The sequence below is a fragment of the Mytilus trossulus genome, chromosome 3, assembly GCF_036588685.1.
Source record: "Mytilus trossulus isolate FHL-02 chromosome 3, PNRI_Mtr1.1.1.hap1, whole genome shotgun sequence".
NCBI classification, from domain to species: Eukaryota; Metazoa; Mollusca; class Bivalvia; order Mytilida; family Mytilidae; genus Mytilus; species Mytilus trossulus.
In genome coordinates this window covers 30,270,012-30,289,991 of record NC_086375.1, presented here as the reverse complement: position 1 = coordinate 30,289,991, position 19,980 = coordinate 30,270,012, and the positions used below count along the sequence as shown (strand labels likewise).

The 19,980-nt window shown below is 31.8% G+C and overlaps 1 protein-coding gene across 1 annotated transcript; it reads left to right on the top strand.

The window, feature by feature from the left end:
* Positions 1 to 1,587: 1,587 nt before the first annotated feature.
* On the top strand, positions 1,588 to 8,776 carry LOC134710644 (interferon-induced protein 44-like). Its single transcript, XM_063571026.1, is given in 7 exon segments — positions 1,588 to 2,107; positions 2,898 to 2,959; positions 6,330 to 6,420; positions 6,488 to 6,594; positions 6,927 to 7,073; positions 7,651 to 7,822; positions 8,417 to 8,776. Coding segments are annotated over 7 exon segments (1,410 nt in total). The 3' UTR covers positions 8,728 to 8,776.
* Positions 8,777 to 19,980: the final 11,204 nt, after the last annotated feature.

Sequence of the window (19,980 nt, the reverse complement as noted above, 5' to 3'; positions counted from 1 at the left end):
TTATTCATGATATACTTTAATTTGTGCGAATCGGTTGATGTCTAAATTTGATTATTATACTACGTATACACTGTCCTTCTTGTATATATATACATATTTATATCATTTTTAGAAAATATATCTAATGACAGTCTGGTAGATCATGTAGATTGACTGATGGAAAGAAATATTTATCTCATTCTACTTTCCTTTTTGATTTTCTGAAAATAACATTGTGGTCAGATAATTGGAAAATACAGATTGATGTAATACGGAATAACTGAATCAATTCATCGGTGTGTTTCAGATCGACAATAACGGTAAGTAAAATGTCAACGAATTTTCTCAAATATAGTACAGTAGCGTCTCTTTCGTGTTTAAAAAATGGCATAATCCGTATTTGGAGTGTTATTATAAATAGATAAAAGAATTGTGTCCATTTTTAGAAAACTTTTAAAGTGATTCACCTATTCTATTTAAACGCTCAACCTGGGTGCATTGGCATGTGAATGTTAATCCTTACGTTTATCAATGATTATAAATACGTAATTTATACTGACCCAAGTTGTGTTAATAACATATAAGAACCTGCCCGACAATAAAGTCAACGAAAGATTTCTTGAATGTTTAACCAATAAAGTTATAATTTCAATGATAATGTACAAGAGATTTGCGTTTATTGTCAACATACAAGATAGGTTTGTCATAAAAATATTTTATTTCATAGTATTGTTTTAAATTCCGTTATTTCTCTTTTTATGAAGTTCAGAGTCACCTTTGATTTTTTCGAAAATTATTACTTTTCTGCTCTTCCATTTCGTTTTTGATAAGTTTTGATTCAAGCCTCTGTAGACGTAAAGCGCATCTGACGTGCTAAAATATTAGGTCTGGTATATTTGATGGGCTTTTACAACAGCTTGATCAATGACACTACTTATGAATGTATGCCCTTCTGTGCTGACTTGAAAAATCATTGATACGAAAAGAAATTTACTGTTTAGAATTAATTTAAAAATTCATAAGGTTTTTAACTGACCTAGGTCGTATTTTGCAAAACTTTTTACATTAGATTGTTTTCAATGATCTTCAACTTCGTACTCAATTTGGTCTTCCAATTATTTTGAAACTTGTTTGGGTGATGTGAAAAGTTATAAGCCTGGTATCTTGAGTTATTTTTTATTATTCTTTTTTTTAGACTTTTTAGAAAAAGCTTCCATGTTAACTTTTATAACGACTAAGAATAGCTTTAAATACTTTTTCCGAGAAACAACGTATTTGTATTAATCTGAATTTTATGACCTCTTGGCCTAATTTCAAGTACCCTTTACCTTCACTAAAAACTATTCATTTTACAACTCACGCTAAGGTTAGTGCATGTACAAATCTGTTGTCAAAGGTTTATTACATAAAGAAATAAAAACTTATCTCCAAATTGTGAGAAGGTTAACTGATACATTTTACCTGGGACCAAAGTATGTATTGGTGTAATGAATTTGTGTTTAAGTTCCGTATTAAAGTAACTTTAACATCGAAGAACATAATAAAGGTAACACAATTTAATATTGGTCAAAAACATCATAATACACTTCTCCTTTTACAGCCATCAATATGACTATCCAATTCAAAAAGAAAGAACAAAATCAGCTCACCAAATGGATTGGAGTGAGGAAGAAATACACACTTTTGTATAAGGCATCCAGAGACGGGTGTACTAATACAGCTTTCCATAATACATGTAATGATAAAGGACCAACATTGACAATCTTGTATAACACAGACAATTTCATGTATGGGGGATATACCGCGGTCAACTGGAAAAGTGTTGGCAACTATCAGAATGATGGTTCAGCTTTCCTCTTTAGATTTTATCAGAATGGTAACTGAAAACCAGTGCGCATGTCTGTCATGAATCCTCAACATGCCATGTACGATAACGCTGCATATGGACCAACATTTGGAGCGCATGATTTACAAACATTTACGAACACTGTAAACTTTGATGGAACAAACTTCTCGTTAAATGGATCAACTAACTTTGGAGTATCCTACACTATGAATGGCGAAAACTACAACTCTATCGCTAATGGCCATCTTCGAGTAAAAGACATTGAAGTTTATTTGGTAGAAGGTAAATTATAATTTTTAAACATATAAAACTATATAAAAAGTAAAATCACAAAGATACTGAACTCTGAGGAAATTCAAAACGGAAAGTCCCTAAACAAATGCCAAAATCAAAAGTTAAAACTCATCAAACGAATTGATAACAATTGTCATATTCCTGACTTGGTACAGGCATTTCCTTATGTAGAAAATGGTTGATTAAACCCGGTTTTAAAGCTAGATAAACCTCTCATTATTAATTGTGACTGTTTATTTAACGCATCATGTAAAAGTAGCGGAATTTGATGAGACTGTTATTAAAGTGAGAGGGTTAGCGCTATAGAACCAGGTTTAATCCACCATTTTCTACATTTGAAAATGCCTGTACCAAGTCAGGAATATGACAGTTCTTGTCCATTCGTTTTTGATGCGTTTTGTTTTTTGATTTTGCTATGTGATTATGGACTTTCCAAATTGATTTTCCTCTGAGTTCAGTATTTTTGTGATTTTACTTTTCACTTGTATAACAGTCGCATCAAATTCCATTATATTGACAACGATGTGTGAACAAACAAACACAATAGGTAAAAATGTCACAAATAGGGTTACTCGAAGAAGAATATATAGCTTTCCATCTATTGACTGATATTAAAAGCAGTACTCAATAATACAAATCGACTAAGATTTCATTTCAATCGGTCGAATTAAGTACTTCCTTGAAAGCCTTAAAAAATAGCATTCTGCATTTGTTTGTTTTACAATAAAAATCATGAAGATATTCAGGGTTATTATCATCATTTTCATTATTGAAATAGATCTAGGTGGTGGGACACCACTAGACGAACCATGGCGAAAGACTGCAAAATGGAATCCCAAGGTTAGTAGAACCATTTGTTTTCACTTGCTGTTCATTCTAAAAATCAACCTTCACGAATATTAAACTTCAGATGGAAACAAACTAATTTGCCTAAACGTAACACAGCGATTCCTAAACTTATTGATGCTTTAAAATTTTCGATGTCAAAGATTCTTTTATTCTGTGTTTTCTCGTGTTTTGTACAATAAATGTTTTAGTGGACGACTATTAATCAATATGATTAACAAAACAATCTTAGATACCAAGATTGAAATATTGGTCGCCAGACGTATTACTGGTGTATAATTTCTACTAATATGATGAAAGATTATCTTTCTTTGTTCATACATTTTGTAATTGTAGTTAAACACACTTTTAGATGCATATACTAGTACTATGCATAACTAATGTAACTTTCAATAAAATGAACAAAAAAGTATGCATGAATATATGATTATACACATCAACATCATTTTGTTATTTGAATATCCGACTTCATATCAGTGATATAGTTATCAAAAGTATCGGTATATCAAATTGGCATGAGCCAGGTGCACTCGACACCAACCCTGATTGACTACTGATTTCATACTGTATCGAAAGTCAATGGTTCTCTCTTGGCATTCCGGCTTCCTCAATCATTACAAACCGTCATGGAATAGCACACAAGTGCTGAAGGTGGCGTTAAACACCAACCAAGCATGTCCAAATTGTTAATTCAGATAAGTTCACAGGTGTTATAGTGCTCATTGTTTATGGGACAAATAAATTTGAGAATGGAAATGGTTAATGTGTCAAAGAAACAACAACCCAATCATGGAACTGACAACAGCAGAGGGTCACCAACAGGTCTTCAATGCAGCGAGAAATTCCCGCACCCAGGGCGTCCTTCAGCTGGCCCATAAACAAATATATATACTAGTTCAGTGATAATGAACGTCAAGACGTTACGCACGGTATTGCGTCGCAAGACGTAACATGTATAATTGTCAAATGTGACGCCATATACTAACTTTGGCATTTTGTTATCAAACCTACTCAATCGACTTTTAAATGTTTCAAAATTTATCATGTATAAGGCAATTAAGTAAGGATCGTTTTTATTTTCTGATCTGTAATGAGATGAAAACAAATGCCAATTTTTTCAATTTTATTTTGGATAGGATACATAGCAACCTTATAAAAAAATCTTGTTCCCGGAGGGACACATGAAAACAAAAATATACCTGAACATTATTTGACAAATTGAACATAAACACTTATGGTATTTATTTCAAAAAAATCGGTCATATAATAATTCAGCAATATTTCTTTTTATTAGGATTTTAGTTGAAATGTTTTTTTGGTTTTTTTTTTAGATTGAACTCACTTTTGTCCAATATTTGTATGTGTCTGTGCGAGTTTTCAGACTATTTCTCTATCTTTTTAGCACTGATGGTTTTATTTTACAAATATGTATTTATTTAATTCTTTAAAAATTATAAGACCATTGTACCTCGGATTCTAATCGGTTTCTAAGCTATAAAGGTGTTTTAGATTTCCGTGAAAACTTTTGTCCATAAGAAATTTTCCCTCGGCCAATCCCCCTTTTCTCCTATGTCTATAAAGGGTTTATTCCTTATGTTTGTGTGTTTTTCTAATCTGAGTGTTATTTTGATTCAGCAGACCATTTTGGAATGAACATATCCCGGCATCATTTTAACTGCCTAAACAGTTCGTAAATAGTGTGTATTTGTTTAAAAGACGCCACTGTGCAGAAACGTCAAAATGCCGCCCTTGGACATAATGGCTAGACATAGGGAATGCTTTCCAAAAAAAATGTAAGGTCATCATGTTTGTGAAAACACCCGACTCATTTAGCCATTTGTATGAACTTATAGTTTGTATCTTATAAATAGGTTAGTTTTGTATTATAAATGCACATTTACTATTTATACAACATGTTTTACCTAAGGAATGGACAAAAATTACGTTTGGACATAGTGGCTAGACATTCGATTTTTTAAAATTCTGCTTCAAGAAAAAGTTTTTTTTACATTTGAAACTTTGGAAATGTGTATCTTTTTCAGAACTTTCTATTGAGTATAGTTTTAATATGATTTTATAACTTTATAGGGATAATAATAAAACTGAAATGTTGATAAACTTTCCTCATAGCACATTAAGACAGGTTCCTCTGCTGAATATTTCGTTGAAGGCTTGCTTCAAATTTCAGCCAATACCCAAAAAACGGATATGATGTTATAATATAAATCTAGTAGGAAGCTGATATACTAAATTTCGTAGATTTTATGTGCAAAATTGCAACGGAACATAGAAAAATGCATTTTATTTAATTTGAAATGTTACGCCGGACATGCAATTTTTAACGTAAAAGTAAGATGTGTGTGTTCAATAAAATAAATGTATGGTGCAAAAATTTATAGAATTAACTTAAAATAAGAAAAACATGTCCGGGCATTTCTGTAGATATATGGATGTTGGTGATTTTATTTTCTATAGGCAAATGGTTGCTGTTCTTAAATCATATAATAACGTAATTTTAATCCGAACGCATTACCGTGCGTAACGTCCATACTAAACTCCAAATTGTACACAAGAAACTAAAATTAAAAAATAATACAAATATATACATAGTCTATATAAAATACATTTATCTATTTTCCAGGCCTTATTTCTACCTTATAAAGAACAAACAGTATAGAAGAGAGACGAAAGATACCAAAGGGAGTCAAACTCATAAATCTAAAACAAACTGACAACGTTCAACGCCATGGCTAAAAATTAAAAAGACAAACAGAAAAACAATAGTGCATATCCACAACATAGAAAACCAAAGAATAAACAACACGAACCCCACCAAAAACTAAAGTGTATTTGATAAATTCCATGGCTTGTCAGATACGGTTATCACGCGAATAAGAAACACATCTTCAGTATACACCAGTGCGTTCAGTCCTTCGTTGTTTGCTATTAACAAGTTACCATCATCCAAAGTTGTACATCCTGTTATGTATATTTTACATCCTCTTTGCTGTTTTGTTCTTTAAAAGGTAGAAATAATGCCTGGAAAGTAGATAATTGTATTTTATATAGACTTTGTCCCATAAACAATGACCACGATAATATCTGTGAACACATCTGAATTAACAAAACGGAATTGACGGGCCGTTTGTAATGATTGAGGAAGCTGGAATGCCAAGAGAGATCCACCGACTTTCAATACCGTATGATATTGAAAATCCTAGTCAATCAGGATTGGTGTCGAGTGTACCTGGCTCATGCAAATTTGATTATGTAGTGATATTTAAACACCAACAATCAATCAATTTATGATAGCGTTCACAGTACTTGAGAAGTTATCATTCCAATTTAATTCCATGCATTTCAGCTGCTAAACGATTTGAAAGAAAGAGTAGAAAGATACAAGCCGTTGAAGGATTTAAAAGTTCCTCAGGCACGTATTTTATTGGTTACCGACCGTGCAAGGGCTGTATAGCCAGTCAAGGTCGTTAAAAACTTCCATTTGTATTTTATTGGTTGGACAAGTAGGAGCAGGCAAATCTAGTTTCTTTAACACCATTAACTCCATCTTTAGAGGTTATATAACCAGTCAGGCATGCAGCGGTACCGCAGAACACAGCTTAACAACCATGGTAAGATGTATTTTTCAGGTTATTACGAAAGTAAGTGTTAAATTTGGTAAAGGGAAAGATCAGTCTTTGTGGAAATCTAGTATCAATTATTTGTACTAATATTTTTTTTCAGTTTGTATTTATGGTGCATTCTTTGTCCACTCGATTGATGTGTTTTGTCATTTGATTTTGCCATGTGATTACGGACTTTCAGGTTGAATTTTCCTCGGAGTTCAGTATTTTTGTAATTTTACATTTTAAGTGTTTCGTATAAAGCTGATGTTTGATTTAAGTAAATATATTTTAACCTATGGTAAACATTCTATTCTAACTCTTACATTTTTTTTATTAAGTACCGAATGTACCAAATCAGAAATGGGCAATCAGGGACACCAATGAACTTTAGACTTCATGACACCAGAGGACTTGAAGCTGACCACGGAATTGATTCACATGAAATGAATTACCTTCTTGATGGAAATTTACCGGATAGACACCAGGTATTTTGAAAGCATTTGTATTTATTACAAGGGTATTGAAGACTCATCTTATCTCTAACATAATGACGATACACTTCTATGTACAACGTTTAATTCAGTTAGTAGCCTTTTGTAATTATATGTGTTTGGTTTTTTTTGGCATACTGTTTTGTTGATTTTATGTTAATAAATTTTTTTTTAAAGGTCTGAGAAAGGATATGCATACATTATAAGGAATAACATAAATGAGAAAGTATCAATTCAATAGAATATTACAGGAAAATAAATCAAACTATTTTGAGTAGTTCTAATAGGCTAAAAGTAAGTTCACAAGCAAATCACATAATGATTGATATAAAATATAAGTGTCAACTCACTTCTTTGAAAAGACTATGGAATCAGTCATATGTGCTGCTGTCAGCATGCCCTTGCGCCTGAGTTCATCCCTGCTTGTTGGTGGGGTTTATGATGCTTCATCTATTGTTTTCTGTTTGTTGTTAGCGTTTCTCATGTCATCATTTTAAATTTGATGCCAGTTTTTTTTTATTGATCTAATGATTTTCCATAACCCCTTTGATATATTTCTCTCTTTTCACAGTTTAATCCTTCAGTACCAATATCAGGAGATACACCATGATTTGTTGTTAGTCCTAGTCTAAGTGACAAAATCCACTGTGTCATATTTGTACTTGATGGAAGCATTGTTAATGTTATTCCAGAGAAGGTTATTGAGAGGATGAAAAACCTACAGCTTCGTATGAATCAAAGAGGTTTGAAATAATGTGTCTTTAACATGTTAGTCAGTTTAATATAGATATAGCATAGCACCTATATTGTTGGAAGATCATAAAAGTCTGAAAAAAATCATATGGGATGGAATAATTTCAAGAAACTGTCCATTTATTGACTAATTAGTCGAAATTATGTTATATGGTGTGCTTGAAATAATATCCAAATAGATTACAAGTCTTTTTCATATTCGGCATCAGGTCTTAGTGAATTTGATTAAGAAGAGGGTCTCCTGAGGTCAGTTGGATGTGCCATTAATACGAGTTGTACTAAATAGATCAAATTCTTAATATAACTATTCTCAAATTAATTACACTTGACTACCTATTTACAAAGTCTCTCAAAAAGACAGAAGAGTGCTAGCGTTATAAAGTGATCACCAAAATAATCAAACTTTCATTGCATAAAAAAAAACAGAAAGAGATAAGCAAAGTAAACCAAAATTAGACATACTTTAATGTTGGGTGTTGCAAATAAATGTTTTATGCTAAATCCAATACAAACAAACAAAATTGGAATGTATGCATGTTCTAGACCTTAAAGAAATATAACTAATGCTATTTTAAATTTTACAGGAATTCCCCAAGTAGTTTTGCTTACCAAGATAGACAAAGTGTATGAGGCTACAGCTGAGGATATATCCCAAGTATTCTACAGTCCTGTCATTCAGGAAACTGTAGATAGAGTATCACAGATAATGGGGCTTCCAAGGTCACACATTTTACCAATCAAGAATTATGAATCAGAGATGGAACTGAATGAAAATGTGAACATTTTGGCTTTACTGACCTTACAACAGGTTCTACACTTCGCTGATGACTACATGTATAACTATCTCGACCAAATTGAGATGGGGAAAGTGAGACAGCTTCATATCAGGGAATAAGTGAAAGACAAATCACTCTGATTGGACAGAAACTTGTATGCTAATTATATTTAAAAAAAAAATGCTGTTTGCATAATATTACTATTACCTCATTAGAATATATTAGAGAACGTGTTTTTTTTTAAATATAGAAGCAAACAAACAAAAATTTGACCAATACTGTCAAATGACTTTGAATATCAACGAGAACTTTATAAGCCTGCTTTGCTTTTATATTGTTGCTTAATAAAAACTGTGCAGTGTATGTTTGTTAATTGTATCATGTATTTAAAACAGTTTCGCAGTCAGCAATTTTTTTCAATAGTACAAACAAGAACAAAACAAACATCAAGATATAAATAGAATTTATTTTATCCTTCAATACTATACACAAACAATAATAATTTACAAAGAAATAAATATGATATCCACAATAACTTACAAATCATTTTGCACAACTTGCAAGATATCAAACCATCCGAAAATGTTAACCATGATCTTGTAAAACTGAAAGAAGTGGTCCTTCTTTCTGAAGTTTTTGATAAACATTTTTTTTTTATTAATCCACAAAATTGTCAATTTTATTTTCAATTGTTATATTCCATATGATATAAATTGGTCAGATCAATACACATAATATAAAAAAATCTTCTAATATTAAACCAGAAATTTCACTTGATATAAATAATTCATCTATTAAACAAAATATTCTGTGAGTAAGCCAGTATTAATACAAATAGAATTAATATCACAAACAAACATGAAATTATCACAGTGTAGGACGGACATAATTATATATCACAGTTAACAATAGCATATTTGTATGTACAGTTATTTGAAAATTATTAAGAGATCACTGAGAGAGAAAATAGCCTGAATTTTCAAGTGTGTATAGAAACAATTATAGCTATCTCCCCTACACCATTTCTGGTTTTACAATAGCATGCTTTTATGTACAGTCATTTGAAAAGCATATTCATTGGATAAAATTTACAAATTCTTCATAAAGTATTCTTTTCAGTGAAAATTTAAAAATAAAGGCAACAGTAGTATACCGCTGTTCAAATCTCATAAATCCATGGACAAAAAACAAAATCGGGGTAACAAACTAAAACTGAGGGAAACGCATTAAATATAAGAGAACAACGACACAAAATTAAAATGTAACACACACAGAAACGGACTAAGCATTAGACAAAATCCTTTGAGAATAACAAATATAACATCAAAACCAAATACATGAATTTGGGATAGATAAGTACCGTAACACGTCTTATAGTAATGTGAATTCACACTCAAAAATAAGAGAAAACAAACGACACAACGGAAACACAACGTTAAAATGTAAAACATAGAAACGATATATAAAAAAAGATATCACTGAGAGAAAAAAAACAATATGAATTTTCAAGTGTGAAATAATAACAGAGTTATCTCCCCTAAAACATTCCAGGTTTAGCATACATTGGCAGATGGTATAACTAAGGAAACTGAGGAATCTGGTATCAACAGCTCGTTTGGTTCCTGTTTTTAATAGATCTTCAGTAATTGTTCTTTCTGGGATTTGTTCATCTGAATGAAATATTTGCAACAATATGTTTGATACTAGTTCATGTTTGCACAAAACCTATTTCTGGAATAACATTTGTTTTTGAAAAAAATAAAAACTGGATAATTTAAATAGGGCAAAAATATGTTATATGTTTTATCAAAGCGAGGGTATATTTAAGTATCATTGAGAGCCAAAGTCGGACAAGGAATGAGAGCTTTACATGAGGAAGATACGTTCTTTAATATTAAGTGATTTTCAAACTTTTGTAACAGCATATTGTCCAGTATATATCATCCAAGTAATTATTACATAACATACTCAAATCTAAGCAGGTTTGAACAGTTTGTTTAATTTATACAAATGAAGTGGTCCGAAAACGATTCAAATCATAATGCTTTTATCATTTCTATGTTTTGCGGAGTTGTTTTTCGGTTGTTGTTGGGTTTTTTAAATTAAATTCTACATAGTCTATACGTTACCAACAAAAGATTTAAGCTTTATTCCTCAGGAGGTAATTTTTCATCAATCAAATAAAGAAAGCCTTTTTCGGTAAGTACTGGTTTAAACAATAACAATCAAAACCAAAGAGTAAACAAAGACTCATAAAACCAAAGATAGACATTTATATCAACTGTTCCAAATAATAAATATGAAACAACACGAACTGCACTAAAAAGCGGGAGTGAAATCAGGTGCTCCAGAAGGTACAGGTGGAAAAGATCAGGATTTTGATCAATATTTAAACTAATTTAAATATTTGTACATTATCTTTGATTTCATACAAATGTGCTGTCACTTGGTACTCCGTAAAACAACAAGCAAATCAGAAAAAAAATTGCGAATAAGGAAGAATTTCACACTGCAATTGTCGAAATTATTACGAGGTTTTTATTAAGGCGAATTATGCAAAATTTAAATAACGAATCTTGCATTTTTGTCCATTCTTTAAAAATCGCAATAATAAATGCATGCAACAATTTCTGAATTTAAAATACTTTAATTAAGAATTCAGGGTACATTGTTCAAGTTTATAGACTCATATGGACTTATTTTCTTTCAAAACGACATGTCTTTCTTTTGAAAATTCTACCCTGAGGATCTGATTTATTCACAGTAGTGGATATCATACTTTGACCTATGTATATTCGTTTACGTGTTGCTGTACATGTATCATGAGTTCGAGTTCTTTGCTTTTTACATCTTCATAATGATTATATAGAACATCAGCCATGTACATTATAATGGGGTGGGATGGTGGAAGCATAAATTTCAATCCTGATTCTCAGTTAAAAAAAAACAGTTGTATAGTCAGACTTAACAGAGAATTATTCTAAATAAGTGCAGTTACAGTAAAATTTTCATTGTTAATAAATACGGATTTCTAAATTTTATTTCCTGGTTATAAGTAAGCTGAAAAGAGTAATAAACCTGAATGCACCAGAAAAAAATATTCCACTATAATGTGGTTGGTAAATGTGAATTCAAATCCTGCCAGTCTTTATATAAGTCATATAATGCATATCTAAAGGTGTCTCATGTCGTATAACACAACTCTGTGTTTTACGACATGAGACATCTTACAGTATTCACCGTCCATAACTGATTTGTTCTTTATCAAAATTACCAATTTTACTAAGTTCCCTGCAGTATACAATGTCCTCACAGGCACTTAAAACAATGATATTTTCATATTCAACACAGCTTAGAAAATAAACGGACAAAATAAACGTTCACACTGTTTTCATTTATCAGCTTCTCTGAACTAAAATCGCCAAACTAAAATTTGTTAGTTTCTGAATCCTCAATAATTATTTCGATTAAATAATATCGTTATGTGATGATTAATCTTGATAAATATTGTACCAACTAAAATTTCTTCAGTCTTCTTTTAAAACCCCTTACTAAAATTGAGAATGGAATGGGGAATGTGTCAAAGCGACAACAACCCGACCCTAGAGCAGACAACAGCCGAAGGCCAACAATGGGTCTTCTTTGTACTCCCGCACCTGGAGGCGTCCTTCAGCTGGCCCCTAAACAAATATGTATACTAGTTCAGTGATAATGGACGTCATTCTAAACTCCGAATTATACACAAGAAACTTAAATTAAAGATCATACAAGACTAAAAAAGGCCAGATGCTCCTGACTTGGGACCGGCGCAAAATTGCAGCGGGGTTAAACATGTTTTTTGAGATCCCAACCCACCTCCTATGCATCTAGCCAATGTAGAAAATACAAACGCACACCAATACGCATAGTAAAACTCAGTTTAAGAGAAGTCCGATACTACATACATCACAAACAGTATCCTTCCTTGTTCGATTCATTTCGTTATAAATATAGGAATTATTTAAAGGCTTTTACAGCCTTTTTCTCTCATGATTGAAAACTATTATTCATTAAAACTAGCTAGATTTTTTATCTTTTAATCCATGATTAGTTCAATTAATCCAGAAAAAAAAATCTGTATTGACAACAGCCAGTCTACTTGTGTTTGTATTCGATCGAGAGTGGTTTTGTTAAATAGTAGCTTTAATAAATAAGAAAGATATATAAATCTACAAAATATCATCCTTTATATATTTATATTATCAAACAAAGATCCATCGGTCATTAGTATCTATATTTTTGAATTTTTGTCTGACATATAATCTTCAGGGCTTTAGACTTCTTACCTTAAGTGTAAAATAGCAAACACTGCTCAAAAAAGCTTATTTTGATATATTGTCGTTATTGCTTAGATAAGAGCTAAAAAGGTTCATAATGTATTGTTTTAACCAAAAACTATGCATGAAAGGGTATCTCAATACGACATACGTAAATTTAGGCTTATTTATTACACCATAGTGATATCACAAGTAACCTTTCTGCACTCATGTGTCAATACTATTTTGACTTGTCCATGAATATATGTTTGAAAGGCATGACACGATTGACGATTATAATATTACTTATTTATTAAAATATTTATATTTTCTTTTCTTTGCGTAATAAGTAGTTATTCTGTTCGAGACCGTTATATAATTATCAAGAAAACACAATAACGATTTCTAAAGTTATATTAGATGTTATTTATTATTATGTCTTTACATATACTTGGTTCTTGTTCTAATTCGTATGATGTGTATTTGTAGATTGTGATTCCAGGATCGTGCTGATAATTTAGACTTATAAATGAATGATTAACGTATTGTTGTAATACCTGGCATGTCTATTAAAACTGCTTATGTGTGTTCCTCTATTCATACTAGTCTTTAGGCTACAGTTGTTTAATTTTGAAGTAATCAGAAAAGTTTTACGTTCGGATGACCAAAGCGAATGAGAACATAAAATCTTAAAAGTCAACTTTATGAAGTTTCTCTGACATATCAATGGGGAACTAAACATGTTGTATCACATAAGAGACGAAAACACTGCCGAAGAACAACGCAATGCTAAAACTAAAACGGACAATCAGACGGCAATAACCAGTTTTGTAAATTCTCATTTTAAGGTAAATACTGCACTTCGTGATTACATAGCCATGGCTATTACTAATTTGATTCGTTAATTCATCAAGCGAGTACTCGAGTATCGTTCGAAAAACCAACGAGGACTCGATTATTTACTTTTCACCGAAGTAAATTCCCTAACATATATAATACAATTTTACAAAATTACAAATCATAAAAGTACATATGAAAAATATAACAATAAGAAGATGTAGTATGATTGACATTTAGACAACTCTCCACAAGAGACTAAATGACATAGAATCTTATAACTTGAACAATGATCAAAACCAATACCGCATAGTCAGCTATCAAAAGTCCCGAAATGTCAGCTGGAAAACATTTCAAACGAGAAAAAAATGGTAAGGGTTCCGCGGAACCCAGTGTCTCGCCTACTTTGCTGTTAATCACACACTCAACAAAAATTATGAAAAAAGTCAATAAAAATATTCCTCCCGATACTATCTTTTGATTGTCAGAAGCTTCTGTCCAAGTTTGGTAAAAATCCAGGATAGTTTAAAAAACTTTAACTGCAGACTGTAAGTAATGTTAATTGGAAGAAAAACTAAGTCCATTTATAACCAAAATACAGGAGAAACGGATTTTTTTGTTTACAAAATTTACTTATGGATTCTATCTTATGATTAGAAACGTGCTTCTGTCCAGGTTTGGTACAAATCCAGGATAGTTTAAGAAAGTAATCAAAATTTTAAAACTTTAACCACAAAGTGAATGTTATGTTTCCTGGTAGATTAACTAAGTCCATTTATAAATAAAATACAGAAAAAAATTGAATTTTATTTTAACCAAATTTACTTCTGGATACTATCTTATGATCAGAAGCAAGCTTCTGTCCAAGTTTGGTAGAAATCTGAGACAGTTCAATAAAGTTATTAAAATTTCAAAAACTTTAACCACAAAATGAATATTTGTGGACACCGCCGACAAAGACGACGACGCCGACGGACTGTAGGATTGCTATGTCTCGCTTTTTCGACTAAAGTCGAAGGTTTGACAAAAACTAACGGACTGATTTATGTACAAGATAGAGAATAAAATCAATTATGATATACAGCCACAAACGTTAACCATTGATTTACAGGCTTCTAACATGGAATAGGAACATACTGAAAGTTGCGGGATTAAATTATTTTGAAGGAGCCAACCCTCCATCTAACCTGGGATAGTGGTGTTTTAGTACAGCATACAATGAAGCAAGTACGGAAAATAAAAAAAAGAAATACATGGCGTTGTCAGTTTATTTTCGATTTATGAGTTTGACTCTTCCTCTGGTATCTTTCGTCCCTCTTTTAAAGGTTTCAAAAGTTCGATTTGATTTTCTCAGACCGAGGAGATGTACTGTTACAAATAAAGAATGGCAAAGTGGGAACATCAAAATTACAAATATACGAAGATACAATTTAAAAAAGTTAGGGTTGTGGGAACTTTGACCTTCCAAAACACCCCTCATAAGATTTCAAACTTGACTGTTTAAATCGATAATCAATGTTTTGGAACGGTCCCGCATTTAAACTCGCCCATGAGACTGCCCCTATTTATCAGAATTCCGAAACCTACGACACAATAAACTTGTATAGTGTTTACATAGCGCTGCGTTTTAATATTCTAGCTGATATCACCAAGGACATAATATACATTAAGTCCAGGAAAATCTAAGCTAGATTCTTAAACAAAAGTGGCTCAACGTAAACACTACATATGTTGATTGTACAGTAGGTTTTGGAATTTGATACGGGTCTTGGTGGAAGACAAATTAAAGGATTACTAGTTGTTCGTGACCATTCGTCATTTCATTTCCCATAAAATGCAGCATCTGTGACTGCCCGTGCTGTCCGTAACAATATAATGGACAGAATACAAACGATAGGCTTGATTTAACTCAAAGTCTCATAAATGTGGTGTCAGAATGTAATTACATGAATTAGATGCTTCTTTCTGTAATGATAAAGGGTTTCTGTTTGATCTCTGTCGGATCGTATATGTGGTGATTTGGACGCTTCCTTGAAAATTTATGATTGCAATGATGATTTAAAAACTATTTTACAATTTCCAGTGACGAATCACAGGATTTTGATCAGACGGTTGTCAGCTTTCAATCGGTGATGGTCCTATCAAGGACGGCAATTAAAGACAAAAATGTAACTTTTATAAGTTTCATATAAATTGAGTCATTTTGAACTTTTAATATGCGAAAAGAATTCTATTTATAATATTAACTGACGCGTCACTAAAAACAAAAAAGATAAAAATGTACAAAAGACAAAGGTCAAGATTGGGTCAGTTATCAAAAAGTCTAAATGTAAGCAATTTTTACTGTTATGTAACGAAAACATCTTCCTAGTAATATAATGTTTTAACAGAACGAATTCAAACTAATAAACATTAAATAGAAAAGCAATTCCGTTTCGTTTGTTGCACACTAGTAATATGTTCCTTTCTTTGTTCAAACATATATTTGTGGGTTCAAGTAATCCGTCGGCCATGGTTAGTATTGTTTTACTTAATTTTCCATTGTTTTGTAGCATCAGAATCTTATTAGATTCTATACCGACAACAAACACGTTCTGGTAACGATCAACAGCAATTTCTCCGGCTCGATTAAGAGAACCATCTTCGAAACTCCAAAAATCCTCTCCACTTGTACGGCAACAGTTTACAGTGTCTTGCTTCCTTTGTACGTAATATATTTTGTTTTTGCTCGTTGTAATATTAGTTACCTTTAAGCCGCTCTTGATGATATTTAGTATAGTGCCTTCCTAATATAATGTTACTATTCCTTTTTTTATTACTGCAACAAATATTTTTCCATCGCTGTATGATATTCCCTGACAACGATTTTTGAATTTAATTTTCTTCAGAACTTTGATGTTCTTTTAATCTATAAACTCTATGTAGTAAAGATCAAAATATGAAACAACGATATGAAAGAATCTATTACTGTTAGATCAAATGGTTTTGCCGAGACGGGTACATCGCGGATAAAATGTCCCTCTTCATTATACTCCATCAATACATTACGTCCATCATTGTCCGCAATCAATAAATTGCCATTTGACAAAAATGTACATCCTGAGATGTACATATCCTTTCCATTTTGCTTAACAGTGAATTTCTTTCTAAGCTGTAGCTTTGTATTATGAATAGATCTTTTATTTGGCAAAGGTATTTGTGCTTGACCAATCTTTTCGTCCTGAAATTGAAAACTGGTGGTATTTTCGACAACTTTTATTCTACCGAAGCTGTTGACATCCTTCAAAAGTGAAGTTATCTCCTGGTGTAACTCTATTTCTATGTTGAAATTCTGAACGGAACTTATAGCATCTTTTAAGAAATGTACTTTGTATTGTACTTCTTTGTTCATCTGATGCGTACTTAGGAACACATGTAGGTCGGAGGCAAAACATTTCAGTTGAGATGTTTGTGCCTTGATTTGTTTAATTTCTCTTTCAATTTGTTCAAGTTGGTTCTTTAGTTTCCCATGTTTTGTCTTACAAGAATTAAATGTGGTTGCCAATTCATTTAATATTTGTCTTTCAAGTTGATCTAAATGTTTATTAATACTCTCCCGCGTATCAAAGATAAAAAAAAATTATATTCGTTTCTTGCGTTTCAATGCTTTCTGTAGCTGTTTCGCGTTCTTTTACACATTCTTGTATTTTTTCTATTGTGTCGTTAATAGTATGTTCCAAGTCCGCAAGTGCAGTCGATATTTTTGCATTTTTCGCAGCTTCTGCTAAAGGAATGATGGCTTCGGAGCAACCCTTGTGTTCTGCTGGAAAGCATGTTATACAAATAGCCACTCCATGAATTTTGCAATACATCTCAAGTTTAGACCCGTGCTCATGGCACTCCAAGCGAACATTCACGCTTTCAATTTTACGGTAATCATCGATAGGGATCAAATTGTGGTCTCTCGATATTTTCATTGTTGAATGTGCCTTTTCGCATACATTACAAAACCCTTCGTTGCAATCAGTGCACCATGTATCCGCATTCTTATTTATGCTATCATGATTACAGGGTCCACGTGAAATTGACGAATCCATATTTTAAGACATCTTTGATGAAAAAAATGACTTTTCCTGTTGGGTTAAGTGAGTTAAAAACAACCAAGAAGTCTAATCAAAATTGCACCGTTCTTGAATTTAAAAAAAAATTGTGTAATTTCAAATTTCACGAACGAGATAACTTGATCGGATATAGCAAACAACTTCACTGGCGTTTTTTTCAACAATGTCACAAATGCATAAATGATCGCAATTCAATTAATTTTGAAGGTCTGTAAGATAAAAAAAAAATCGTCACAGAAACTTAACCGATTGTTTATGGAACCATTTAAGTCGAATTCTAATGAATCCTGCCAGACGGACATGAACACTTTCTAATTATTAAAACCAACAACACAAATCCTCAAACATTTACCAATTAATCAAGGAAATAAGTTCACGGTCACATGAATCGTCATGTGGCCAAAGGAAAAATAATATAGAAATGAGGTCAAGGGCAAGGGCAATGGACATATGTCAAATAGAAAAAACAATCGTTAGATCTGTGTTCCATACTTGTGTATGTTGCAGTCAAACCTTCTAACTTTTGACCTATGGTGCTTTATAAAAATAGTTCAAAACGCTATGAATTCGAATCACTTGGTCGCGCTTGTTTAAAAATATCAATGAGAATGTTTATAATAAACATAATCAAATTAACATAATCCAATTTCGCGGGTGTCCCTGTTTTCTTATTTCTTACAATATTTTAATTCGGTATACACTTTATAAAGATAAGGGCGAATCTAGAAGACGTATAGGTTGCATGCCCCGACCCTTTTGATTGCCAAAACTATATTGATTCATGTATTTAACGATTTTTTAAAGCAAAAAATAATAAAAATATTGTTCGACTCACTAAACTGAATCTGTCTGCCCGTATATATTGTCAAAATATGTTGACCAACGTCAGTGTTCGATCATCATAACACAATAGCGACAGTACAGACCCGTTTTTTATAGTAAGGTTAACCATGGAAGTAATATTTAAATATTGCTTCCATGGGTTAACAAAATAATTATTATAGAATTTTGTCGATGACCTGAGACTATTATACTAATTTATACATAGTAGTTTATGTATAGTTACAATTCGTAATAAATAGATTTTATTTTTAATGCATGGTATTTGTTATCCTTTTCTTCCTATAAACATTCATTTTCTATGTCGATTATGCATGATTATACATTTGTCTTATTATCAACGTTTATCCTAAAGAAGATTTATTTTTAACGATCATAGAAAAGATTACATGCATAGAATGATCAGATTACCTATAAAGGTGCCCATCCTATTGTGCGAGAAAATCATTAGTCTTTTGTAGACGAAACGCGCGTCTGGCGTATATACAAAATTTAGTCCTGGTATCTTTAATGAGTTTATTCACATATCAATTGTGTGTTTCGATTTTTAGAACCGTAAACTCTAATTTCAAGCTTTAACCTCAATTTGCGTTATAGCCTTCATTTCTATCTATTCTTCTGTTAAAAAATGTGAATGCAAAGTAACATTAAAATTATTTGTGCTCTATAAGAGTAGAAATTCAAGTGTTTGCTTATTATTTATTTGAATCTGATTCTGATCATATAGATAATAAGCCGTTGTCCTGTGAAAGAACTTGTTTTCCAACGACCCACTAAACTCCTTTTAATGCTGAAGTTAAATTATCAATTATATTGTAATGCTATTTTTTTTATTGACCAAACCGGGTTATGCATTGTGAAATCTATGACAAAACCGGGTGGTAAACATTGACAAAACCGGCCAGTTTCATTTTGACATGACCCATTTATTTCGTTCCAGACTCAAAAATACATGTATTGAAATGTTCATAATGACAAGTTCTGCAATCTTCGTGTCAGTATCTATCTTCCCGTTCCTTTCTTTCCGTACAATGTGAACAATTTAAAGAAAAATTAAACAATTTCGAGGCAAGGTTCACTCAATTCGTCATTTTGACGTGCATTTTTACTTATTTCTCCGTTAATATAGAACGGTTGTAGAAAATATTGCATCTAACAATAGAAAATAGTTGTATACTGTATATATATTCGATATCATAAAAAAATAAGAAAATTAGGCGAAACCTATCTTTCTTCTGTCTATTGATGTTCCGCTATTGTGCCGGATGTTAGATACCATCTGGTCCGAACAATTTTTGCC